Raw genomic sequence first — 12,582 nt, 5'->3', positions numbered from 1 at the left:
CAAATATTTTAAAGTTTAAAGTTCACATAGATAATTGTTATGTAAATTAAGCATGATAGCTCTAGAGTGATTGGCCCAGTGATCCACCTAAGGAAAAATACGAGGTGCTGGCCTACTAGTGTACGTGTGGGAGAGGAGCTAGGAAGAGTCTGCTTAAAAATTATTGATTAGCTCGTTTATTATCTGAAAAGCTGGCTCTCCCCCAAATGCCTGCAATGGCTGGGGTGGCCCAGGCCACAGCCGGGAGCTGGGAGCTCCATCCTTGTCTTGCATCTGGGTGGCAGGAACTCGTTCACTTGGTTCTTCACCTGCTGACTCCCAGGGTCTGCCTTAGCAGGAAGCTGGAGTCCAAAGTCAGAGCTGGGGGGACCCAGGCACCCTGCCACGGAGCACCCAGACACTCTGCTAGGGCATCTAAGCACCCTGCTTAGGGATCCAGGCACCCTGCTAGGGAGCACCCAGGCACCCTACTAGGGAGCACCCAGGCACCCTGCCACGGAGCACCCTGCTAGAGCACGCAGACAGCTTAGCCTATGGGCCAAACACCATTCCCGTGGTATCTTTTGCTGGCCAAGGGACTAGTTGATTGTTTTACTCATCCCAACATTTTTGAGTAGTTATTCTTTTTCTAAGGTGTTTGTTGAGAGGGATGAAGAAAAACTGATTAGCAGGTAGTAGGTTATAGCTAGGTAGGAGTCAAAAGTTTTGGGGTGCCATTAACATAGTAGGGTGACCACAGATAATGTCAATGTACTGTTATTTCTCTGAAAACAAACGACAAGACAGAATTTTAGATGTTTTTACCATAAAGAAAATGTTAAATATCTAAAAAGATAAAAGCATGTGCCCTGATTGGACCTTACACAATATGAATGTACCAAAACAGCACGTGGTATTCCATAAACATGTATAATTTTATACATGGATTAATTTTAAAGAATTTTAAAGAGTTTTAAAGAATTACAGCTTAAAATTAAAAGAATACATAAATAAAAAAGAATACATAAATATATTTATCATGTATAATAGAATGTACTGAAATGTATATACATTATGGAGTGGTTAAAGCAAATTAAATAACAAGCAAACAATAAATAAACTGCCTCTCATTGCCCAGCATTCCTTATGGCAAAAGGTAGATATTGTTGTCTGTGCATTGTAGATGAGGCAACTAAGACTCAGAGAGAGGAAGCAGCTACTTGAAGGTCACGCAGCTGCAGTGGGGGAGGGGTCAGATTTAGTTGGCATAGCCCCCTCTGAGTATAGTACCCCTAAACCCCCATCTCTGAAATGGGATCAGGGCAGCCCCTGGCCCCAACTTTGCAGGTATTCCAAAGAGGAAAGTGGGCCATCCCTAGAAAGTATTTTGAAAATGGTCAGGTGTTATGACAGTTGTTGTAATAATCCTAAATTATTGGCATGCATGGGACCGTTCCGTGTAAGCAAGACGAGAGTCACCATCGAAGCTTAATCATGCTGTCCTGAAAAACATGCCGGTCAAGAAGTGAGAGGTGTGCTACTTAGCAAAAGAAGAGTGGTGTCTCCCGAAGAACCACACAGTGAGAGAGACGCTTAGGACACGTTGTGGAACTGCTTGGTTCCTGATTAGCAAGGCTGGACGAGAACATGATAGAAGGAGTAATATATCTCAAAATTCAACGGAGCATTTCTGTCATTAGAAGTGTTGGTTAGCCATCACAGCAGAGAGTCAGAAACACGACCAGTGTCAGAGCAGTGTCATAGCAGCAACATTCCACGAATGGTAATCATGTATGGGAATGTACCCAGAGGGACAGGGAGAGAGAGAGTGTGTGTACATGGGGTCAAGCCCCAGCTGGACAAGGAGAGAGCGCGGGTGTGTATGTGGTGTCAAGCCCCAGCTGGACAGGGAGAGAGGGAGAGAGCGAGAGAGAGAACATGATGTCAAGCCCCAGCTGGCATGGCTCCAGTGTGCTTGGGGACACAGAGCAGTTACTCCTGCACACCCAGCTGCAGCCAGGCCACAAGCAGCAGACACCAGCAGGCAGGCAGTGCGTCCCACAATCCCTGCTCTGGCTACAGCTCATCAGCAATCCTCTGTAAGACGGGGCTCCCCGCGTTTGTTCTAAGGCAGCAAGTGGACTTGGGATATTCTGAGTGCAGTGGCAGTTGGAATTCTGATTCGAAGCAGATCAACAAATCGGCATCTTGGTTCTCAGCCTAGATAAGGTGGCCCCTCCAGGAGACAACTGGATCTCAAGCCTGGGTGAGTGTGCCAAGTCTAGCCAGGCCATTGGCCTTGTCTGTCAAGACTCAGCTGTAACATCGATTCCCCCTCCCACCTGCCTCTTTGCACGGTCCGCCTTCCTGGTCACCATCCCTGTCCCTAACCACACAGAGGCTCTTCATCCCAGCAGTCTGCACGTGGAGTCACTGCCCGGGCTGGCTTACTCCCTGCCAGAACCTTGCTTTTCTGGTTGGTCAAATGGGAACGATGACAATCAGCAAGTTCTTGCATGAAGATTGTAACCTGTAAGCATATGGACACCCTGCAGGTAGAAGTCTTTGTGTTGTTATGACTCCAATTTGTCTTGCAACACAGCTTAACATTACAAACGATACATTTTCAGAAGAAATGACTGTTGCTGATGTTTGTTTATTTCTGCCAGAAATAAACATGTACTCACTGGTTATGGGCGCTGTGTTTCTCAGCAGAATAAAATATGCATGTATCCTTTTTTAAAAAAAAGATTTATTTATTTTTATCACAAAGTCAGAGGCCCGGCGCAATAGCGTAATGGTTAAGGTCCTCACCTTAAATGTGCCAGGATCCCATATGGGTGTCAGTTCTAATCCCGGCAGCTCCACTTCCCATCCAGCTCATTGCTTGTAGCCTGGGAAAGCAGTCAAGGACAGCCCAAAGCCTTGGGACCCTGCACCTGCATGGGAGACCTGGAAGAAGTTCCTGGCTCCTGGCTTTGGATCAGTGCAGCACCAGCCTTTGCGGCCACTTGGGGAGTGAATCATCGGACAGAAGATCTTCCCCTCTGTCTCTCCTCTCTGTGCATATGCCTTTCCAATAAAATAAATAAATCTTAAAAAAAAAAAAAACAAAGTCAGATATACAAAGAGGAAGATCTTCCGTTCGATGATTCACTTCCCAAGTGAGCGCAATGGCTGGTGCTATGCTGAGCCGAAGCCAGGATCCAAGGTGCAGGGTCCCAAGGCTTTGGGCTGTCCTCGACTGCTTTCGCAGGCCACAAGCAGGGAGCTGGAAGGGAAGTGGAGCCGCCAGGACACGATCCCAGCATTTACAAGGTGAGGATTTAACCATTCGAGCCATCGTGTAGGACCCAATAAATCTTAAAAAAGAAAAAAAAGGAAATACACAAGAGAAAGTTTGTGTATGTGGTGAACGTGTATAGACTTTTTGCTGATTATTCTTAAAACCGATTATTCTTATAACCGTCATCTATGTAGCACTTACATTGTATTAGATATTAGCAACCTAGAGATGATTAAAGTGTATAAGAAGTCTTTAAAAAGTTAACAGAAAATGTGTATTATGATAAAAAAAACTATGCATGAATTAAAAAAAAACATTTTGCAACAAAATAAACATACTTTAGCTTTAGCTTTACTTTCCATGAGCTTTTGAAGGATGTGCGTGGATTACATACAAACATGATGGCATTTTATATATTAAGGGACTTGAGCATCTGGATTTTGGTATTCTGGCAGGGGGAAAGTCCTGGAACCAAGTCCGCTGTGGATACCAAGGGACAACATTAACTCTGGTAAATAGTAACAACAACAACAATAATAAAATCTAAGGCCAAGTTCAGTTCAGAAACAATATCCAGGCGGTTAATTAGGCCTCTGTCCAGCAGGCTGGACATTCTGCCCCCATGTGGTTTTTATGAGGGAGGCAGAGTGCACAGTGACTGGTGGCAGGCAGTGCCTGTGTGCTGGCGGCTCAGCCCTGATGTGTTCCTATCAGAGGTGCCCTATCTGCCATGCCCTGGCCAGGTAGTAAATGCTTTAAAGACCTGTCGAATGAATGAACGTGAACCAGAATGAAAGCTTTGTGCTCAGGGGAGCAGGTGCCAGGACTGGTGGAGGGAGCAGTGAGCCTGGAGTCTTGGTGGAGGGGCCGCAGCCAGCCGCCCGCAGAGCCCAGAGGTGTTGAGAAAGGCACATCCTTGAAGCAAGAAACCTTCGAACAACTTGTTCGCAGCCCGCAGTGCAAGAATGCTCCTGTTCTTCTCTTTCAGCCAATCAAGATCTGCATTCTTGGTCCTCCTGCTGTGGGAAAATCCAGTATTGCTGAGGGGTTGTCCAAGTACTACAAACTGCATCACATTAAGATAAAGGACGTTATTTCTGAAGCCATAGCAAGACTGGTAATGCTTAACTGCTTCATCGGGAGCTCCTACATGCTGAGCGGGCTTTCTTTAGTCTTGTAATATGCAAGCAACTAATTTTACATGGCAGTCTATGAAGAGATTTGCTGCCTTAATTGGATTTTGCTCTTGGCCCTAGATATGAAAGCTACAAGCCCATGGAGCTCTCCTGGGTGAGAAGGAAGAATCTTTCTTTCCTTTTTTCTGTTTCCTTGTGCTTTTTTTAAAGATTTATTTATTGTGGGGGGCCTGGCATGGTAGCCTAGTGGTTAAAGTCCTCGCCTTCCATGCACTGGGATCCCATATGGGCACCAGTTCGAATCCCAGTGGCCCTATTTCCCATCCAGCTCCCCACTTGTGGCCTGGGAAAGCAGTACAGGATGACCCAAATCCTTGGGACCCTGTATCTATGCAGAAGACCCAGAAGAAGCTCCTGGCTCCTGGCTTTGGATCAGCTCAGCTCCAGCTGTTGTAGCTGAAGTGAATCAACGGACAAAAGATCTTCCTATCTGTTTCTCCTCCTCTCTGTATATATGACTTTCCCATAAAAAGAAGTACATCTTTAAAAAACTATTTTTATTGGAAAGATTTATAGAGAGAAGGAAAGACAGAAAGATCTTCCATGTGCTGGTTCACTCCCCAAGTGGCTGCAGTGGACAGAACTGAGCTGATCCAAAGCCAGGAACCAGGAGCTTCCTCCAGGTCTCCCATGCGAGTGCAGGGTCCCAAGGCTTTGGGCCATTCTCTATATTGCTCTCCCAGGTCACAAGCAAGGAGCTGGATGGAAAGTGGGGCAGCCAGGATACGAACTGGCATCCATAGAGATTCCAGCAGATGCAAGGCAAGGATATAGCCACTGAGCCATCGTGCCGGGCCCGGAAGCATCTTTCATAGGTTGCCTTCAAAATGTAGTCGGTTTCCAGATGTTGTTCAATGTAATATTACACTATCTCTGTTACCTGGAACATTTTAATTTTTTATTTAAAAGATTTTTATTATTATTGGAAAGCCGGATATACATAGAGGAAGATCTTCCACCCGATGTTTCACTCCCCAAGTGAGCCACAACAGGCCAGTGCACGCCGATCCAAAGCCGGGAACCAGGAACCTCTTCCGGGTCTCCCATGCAGGTGCAGGGTCCCAAAGCCTTGGGCCATCCTCGACTGTTTTCCCAGGCCACAAGCAGGGAGCTGGATGGGAAGTAGAGCTGCCGGGATTAGAACCGGCGCCCATATGGGATCCCGGGGCTTTCAAGGCGAGGACTTTAGCCGCTAGGCCACACCGCTGGGCCCTTAATTTTTTAAATTTTCATTTTGTTGAAAGGAAGAGAAAGAGAAAGGCAGACAGTGAGGCAGGTGGAGAGATTTCCTATCCACTGGTTCACTCCCAAGTTATCTGCCAGGCTTGGGCCAAGCCGATGCCAGGAACTTCATCCAGGTCTGCCACGCGGGTGGGTAGGATCCAAGGACTGGAGTCTTCACCTGCCACTTCCTGGGCTGTTAGCCGGACGGCGGAATGGGAAGCAGAACTGGGACTCAGAACAGAGGCGTCCTTAACAGCACCTCAGCACTGCATCAAATGCTCACCCCAGAACACTTGGAGGGTATTTTTTTTTCTTGTTGAATGTTTCTCATGGTATGACCAAAGTGTGAAAATACTTTAACTACTTTCTACCTTTTTTATTGGAAATTTAATCATTCCCATACATAGTTATTGACAGTTTTGATTTACAAAATGCGTTTCCTGTGAGCAAGATGTAACCTGGGGTCTTAGCAAGTGTTGCCTTGTGAAATGAGCATAGCAATGGAACCTGCTGCTAGAAAGCAGGGGGAAGCCAACCTCGAGGCCCCCAACCTTGCATACCAAGGTGTCCTGTTAGCTCTGGCCTAGTGACAGTCGGTCCCCTCCTCGGTGCCTCCTGGGTGATTTGAGACTGCCCAATCAATGCAGGGCACCTGTCCGATGTGACTACCTCTTTTAGGAGGCGATCGTTGCACCGAAGGAAGGAGGAGAAGAAGAAGGGGAGGAGGAGGAGGAGAACGTGGAAGATGCTCAGGATCTCTTGGACGGCGTCAAGGAGAGCATGGAGCAAAACGCAGGTAACCGCCGCGGTGCCCGCTGCTGCCCGCTGCTGCCCGCTGCTGCTCCAGGAAGTGGGGACCACTTTTTCTACCTGTTTGCTGTGGAAATTACAATGACAAGAAAATGTCACTGATGATCTCATTCCTGGGGGAAGTACTGGCAACATTTAGTGACTGTCTCATAGTAAGACGAGCTAGGACTTCGTGAGCCTAAGAAAGATACATGTGTTCATAGGTATTTTATAAACATCAAACATCATGAATTAAAAGGCAAAGGACAGGGGCTGACGCTGTGGCATAGCTAGTTAAGCTGCCGCCTACAGCGCTGGCTTCCCATATGGGCTCTGGTTCAAGTCCCACCTGCTCTGCTTCCCTCCAGCTCCCTGCTGATATGCCAGGGAAAGCAGCAGAGGACAGCTCAAGTACCGAAGCTCCTGCACCCATGTGGGAGACCCAGAAGGAACACCTGACTCCTGGCTTCAACCTGGCCCAGCCCCAGCAGTTGTGATCATTTTGGGAGTAAACAAGCAGATGGAAGACCTCTCTTAATCTCTCTATCTCTCTCTGTGTGTGTCTCTCTCTCCCCTAACCCTGTGTTTCAAATGAAATTTCTTAAAAGTCTTGAAATATATTACAAAGCAGAGGACAGGGGCTAGCATTGTGGTGCAGAGGGCTAAACTTCCACTTGCAGTGCCAGTATCATATATCGGAACACCAGTTCAAATCACCGCCATGATGCTTCCAGTCCAACTCCCTAATTACAGCTGGGAGGGTAGCAGAGGCTGGCCCAAGCACTCGGGCCCTGCCACCCAGGTAGGAGATCTGGAGAGAGTTCTTGGCTCCAGTCAGCCTGGCCCAGCCCTGGCCGTTGCAACCATCTGGTGAGTGAATCAGTAGATGGAAGTTTTCTCTCTGTGTGTCTCTGTCTCTCTTTCTCTCCCCTCACTCTGCTTTTCAACTAACTAACTAGCTAAATCTTTAAAAAGGATAAAAGGCAAGGGGCCAGTTCTGTGATGTACCATGTCAGGCCTCTGCCTGTGACACAGGCATCGCACCTAGGCACTGGTTCGCATCACAACTGCTCCGCTTCTGATCTCACTCCTTGCTTATGACCTGGGAAAACAGCACAGGATAACCTGAAGCCTTGGGACCCTGCACCATGGGGGAAGCCCAGAAGGAGCTCTTGGTTTCTGGCTTCACAACGGCTGAGCTCTGGCTGTTGTGGCCATTTGGAGAGTGAACCAGCAGATGGAAGATTTCTCTGTCTCTCCTTCTCTCTCTCCAATTCTACCTTTCAAATCAAAATGAATAAACTTTAGGAAAAAAAAAAGAGGAAGAAAAAGCAAAGGACTTATATGAGAGCAAATATCCTTAATATGCAAAAAGTTCAGGCAAACTGATAATTTAATCTTTAACAACAATGACAACAACAAAAAGATGAAAAACCTGGACCAACACTTTGTCCGGGAAGAAGTGGGGAAATGTTCCTTCTTGGAGACTGATTGTAACCAGGTTGTTGAGCAAATGAATAGCAAGTGTCACAGTGCACTCTAAATTCTAGACTCATTCTTTGTGCACATTTCCCTCTGATTGCAGGCTAGTCCTATTTCAGTTCTTAGACAATAACTGAGTAGGCTTTGTGTAGCCTTGCTGTAAGAAGGCCATTCCAATCCAGTAATCCCAAACTGGGCTTTGAAACTGAGATGTTTCTTAGTGAGCTTGTTACCCATCAGGAAAGCAGTCAGTAGAACATTTATTTGTTTGAAAAGCAGAGTGATAAAGATAGATTGATCAATCGATGAATTGATCTTGCATCTGTTGGTTCTCTCCACAAATGGCTGTGATAGCCGGGACTTGACCAGCTTTAAGCTGGTAGCCAGGAATTCCACCCCGGTCTGCCATGTGGGCGGCGGGGCTCCGGCGTTTGGGCCATCATCACAGTCACACTAGCAGGGAACTGGGCTGGCTTAGCAGAGCAGCCAGGACTCAGGCGATGCTCCAACAGGGGTGTGTAGATACCCAGGCAACAGCTTAACCCACCTCAGCGTACCACCTGCCACCATTTCATAACAGCTGGGATCGTCCCCCAGTCAATGGCTTATCCCAGTATCACCTGCAACCAGTCCCCAGGTAAAAACCACACTTTGGAAGAAAGTCTGCTTGACACTCATCTAATATAGACTTCATTCCCTCACCATTCTCTCAACCACTTTTGTTTTCTGTCCTCTGCCTCCTTCTCTCCTCCTGCCTCTCGCTGGTGGCTATTTCTGATCCTCCGGGGTTGGGCATGGGCAAGTAGGCATCCGTGGAGGAAGAAACAAGCGTGTGTGACTGGCAGATGGAGGTTGGCGCAGGATGACAGGTGGTTTCCTATTGCTTCTTCCTGAGCTGTGCTTCTATAGGCTCTTCAGAGCCTCCCACTGGGATCCACCCACTCAGTACCCTGTGAGCACAGCTCCTGCCTAAGCTCTACAACACCCCATCCTCGTCCTATGTGGAGGTCCTCTTGTGAGCTACACACTTCCACTGTGAATAGGAGCCTAGTATCCACCGCTCCCCCACCCCCACCCAGGTGTCTGTGTGGTCCCCCAAAGCCAGGTGCTGGAAACTGAATCCCCAGTGCAGCGATGCTGAGGGCGATGTGGGTGATGAGAGACCTCTGCCCTTAGGGATGGGTTGACGTCTGGTCACCGGGCAGGTTCCTGCAGGAGTGGATTCCTAATGAAAGGACAAGTCTGACCCCTTCCTCTGGCTCTCTTTTCTGTCTTCTCTTGCTCTCTTCCCGTTTGTCATGGAATGCTGCTGCAAAAAGGCCCTCGCAGACACAGCCCTTTCAGCCTCAACTTCTCAGTCTCCTGCCCCATAGAAATCTTTCTGTTTGTTCATAAATGACTCAGTCTAAGGCCCGCTGTCCCAGCAGCCCCCAGAGACCCCCAAGCTCCTGTGTTGTGCTCAGGGGGCATGCCACTGACCAGGGCTGTCCAATGGTGGCCAGCTGGGGTGGGGTCTCTGCCAGCCCTTGGTCCTTGCCTCCTGCCTTACTGACTACCCTCTTCCGGGTCAAAGTCTTAGTTTCTCCGCACCCTCCTCTGAAATGCACCTCGCCCCCTTCTCTCTTTCTAGGGTGGAGAAAATCATGTTGTATGCCACTTGAATGTGCATTTCAACAGCCAATTATCTGAGTTTTGTTTTCAGCTGTTGGTGTGGGCTTGGCTGTGAGGAATGGAATTTGAAATTCCAGAGAAATTTCCCAGAGGGAACAGGTGGGAGGAACACAGACAACACAGACATGCCTAGGGACATCCCGTGAGGCGGCTGGGAGTCACTCTTCTGGTTTTGAGAGTAGACCAGAGTCCTGGCTCCTCACCTTCTGGGGGACAGGAGGTGGGGAGAGAGTTTAAAAAAAAAAAAAAGACAAGCTAGGCTATTCCATTGCAGGGACACTAGGGGCAGGAAATCTGGCCCAGGCCAAGTCGGGGAAGAGGGACAGGATCTTTGGGAACACTCAGGTGTTTGTGCCGAGGTATGTAAGCCCTATGGCTGTGCTGTACAGCCAGAACTGGAGTGCTGAGAGCAGTGACCCCTCCAGGAGGCAGGATGAATTAGTCCACACTTGCAGGCTAACAGGACAAAGCAAACAGAGACGTACGAAGTTGGTTTTCACGAGGACCCTGAAATCTTATCCAAAGGCCTAGTGTACAGCTTTCTCGTGCCCGTGGAGGTGACCACAGAGGCCAGAGGCATTGAGAGCAGTCTGTGAGTCCCATGAGCTCGAGCAGGGCCAGCATCTGACAGAAGATGCCCCCCTCCGCCCCACCGCTGCTGCCCCCAAGAGAGGTCACACCTGCTAGGCAGCCCAAGTCAGGGCAGACTCAACAGCAGCCTTGGGTGGCAGTCCAGGTGGTCTTTGGGGGAAGATTAAGCTTCTGGAACGGCAGCAGCCCCTTGCCACTCCCTCCCCTACTTCACTCCCACCCACCCACCTGCTTCCTGCAAATGTGGACTAATTGATCCAAATCCCCTTTAGTCTTAGGTGTTTTTTTTTTTTTCAAGTTGGTTCCAAGTTTCTTCCTATTCATGTTTACCTGAAACTCCAACCTGGACCTTGATTATGTTTCAACAAAACAAGACCTTTGAACCCATTACACAGAAATGACAGGAATTCCACAGCACGGGGACAAGGACGTAGAGATAGCTCCCTTTTCCCTCACATGACCCCTTTCTCTTATCGTTTGACTGCAGGGATGCCAGCGAAACAGGCTTCATATTCCCCCAGTGGGGCGCCCCCGGGTCCTACCTGCAATGCTCTCCCATGGGCCTTTTAGGGTATTGGCAAAGTAAGGACTTAGTTAAACCGTGCAGTGAGTGTATAGCTGCAGGTCCTTTGTGATCACTTGATGTATGTTAAAAGCACTGCACAATTATTGAATCTAGCTAGTGGATTCCCAGATCACCTGGACCAGTCCTCGGAGATTTCTGTGAGTTTGTGAGCAAGAAGTTAGGAGGGAGAAGTGCATCAGCCTAGTATCTGTACTATGCATTCATCAGTGTAATAATAGCTTGGCTTGTACATCAATTTTTAAGCTATGTTTTAGTAATTACGAATATGGGTTAATGTTAACAATCTAAATATTAATAGTATTTGAAGGATACACTTAACATAAGGTTGATAGGGGGCCCGGCGCAGTGACCTAGCGGCTAAAGTCCTTGCCTTGAATGCGCTTTGAATCTCATATGGGTGCCAGTTCTAATCCTGGCAGCTCCACTTCCTACTCAGCTCCCTGCTTGTGGCCTGGGAAAGCAGTAGAGGATGGTCCAAAGCCTTAGGACCCTGCACCTGTGTGGGAGACCCGGAGAAAGTTCCTGGTTCCTAGCTTTGGATCAGTCACTTGGGGAGTGAATCAGCTGGCTGTTGGGCTTTAGGGGAGTGAACCACCAGGTGGAAGATCTTTGTCTCTCTCTCTCTTAAATAACATGAAAATAAATGAACGAGAAATTTAAAAAGTAAATAAAACATTAACCTTATGTTTTTTTAAGATTTATTTATTTTTATTGCCAAGATTTACTTATTTGTTTTTATTTATTTATTTTTATACAGAGAGGAGGAGAGAGAGAGAGGAAGATCTTCCGTCCGATGATTCACTCCCCAAGTGGCTGCAACGGCCGGTGCTGCACTGAGCCGAAGCCAGGAGCCAGGAACTTCTTTCCGGGTCTCCCACGGGGGTGCAGGATCCCAAGGCTTTGGGCTGTCCTCGACTGCTTTCCCAGGCCACAAGCAGGGAGCTGGATGGGAAGTGGAGCTGCCGGGATTAGAACTGACACCCATATGGGATCCTGGCACATTTAAGGTGAGGACCTTAACCATTACGCTATTGCGCCGGGCCCACATTATCCAGTCTAAAGCAAGAAGATCCTACTACTTGCCACCATATGAATGCGCCAAGAAGACATTACACTGGGCCCAGCACGATGGCTCAGTGGCTAAGTTCTCACCTTGCAGGTGCTGAAATCCCATATGGGCACTGGTTCATGTCCTGACTGCTCTGCTTCCCATCCAGGGATGATCCAAAGCTTTGGGACCCTGCACCTGCGTGAGGGAAAATGAAGAAGTTCCTGGTTCCTGGCTTTTGAGCCATTGAGGCTTTTGAGCCATTGAGGCTCTTGGCTGTGGCTGCTGCGGCCGCTTGGGGGATGGACCAGCAGATGGAAGAGTTTTCTGTCTCTCCTCTCTGAAAATCTGATCTGCCTTCCCAATAAAGATAAATAAATCTTTTTTTAAAATTTTTTTAAAGATTTATTCATTTTATTACAGCCAGATAAACACAGAGGAGGAGAGACAGAGAGGAAGATCTTCCGTCCGATGATTCACTCCCCAAGTGAGCCGCAAAAGGCCGGTGCACGCCGATCCGATGCCGGGAACCAGGAACTTCTTCCAGGTCTCCCACACGGGTGTAGTGTCCCAAAGCATTGGGCCGTCCTCCACTGCTTTCCCAGGCCACAAGCAGGGAGCTGGATGGGAAGTGGAGCTGCTGGTGGAATAGGGTAAAGACACATTTAAACAGATGGAGAAACATCAGCCAGTGTGAAGCAGAGAGGGCTCAGTTCAGGAAATAGGAGAG

At 48.2% G+C, this 12,582-nt stretch overlaps 1 protein-coding gene across 1 annotated transcript in view; it reads left to right on the top strand.

Moving 5' to 3' along the window:
* Window positions 1-12,582, top strand: part of AK7 (adenylate kinase 7) — a 50,988-nt gene that overhangs the window by 24,557 nt on the left and 13,849 nt on the right. Inside the window, exons 11-12 of the mRNA XM_004584307.3 lie at window positions 4,254-4,382; window positions 6,364-6,481. Coding sequence (XP_004584364.2) covers window positions 4,254-4,382; window positions 6,364-6,481 — 247 coding nt within the window. The remainder of the gene's footprint in view (window positions 1-4,253; window positions 4,383-6,363; window positions 6,482-12,582) is intronic.

This window comes from Ochotona princeps, chromosome 26, assembly GCF_030435755.1.
Source record: "Ochotona princeps isolate mOchPri1 chromosome 26, mOchPri1.hap1, whole genome shotgun sequence".
Taxonomy (NCBI): Eukaryota; Metazoa; Chordata; class Mammalia; order Lagomorpha; family Ochotonidae; genus Ochotona; species Ochotona princeps.
Note: the sequence above shows the minus strand (reverse complement) of the source record. Positions and strands in the feature narration are given on the sequence as shown.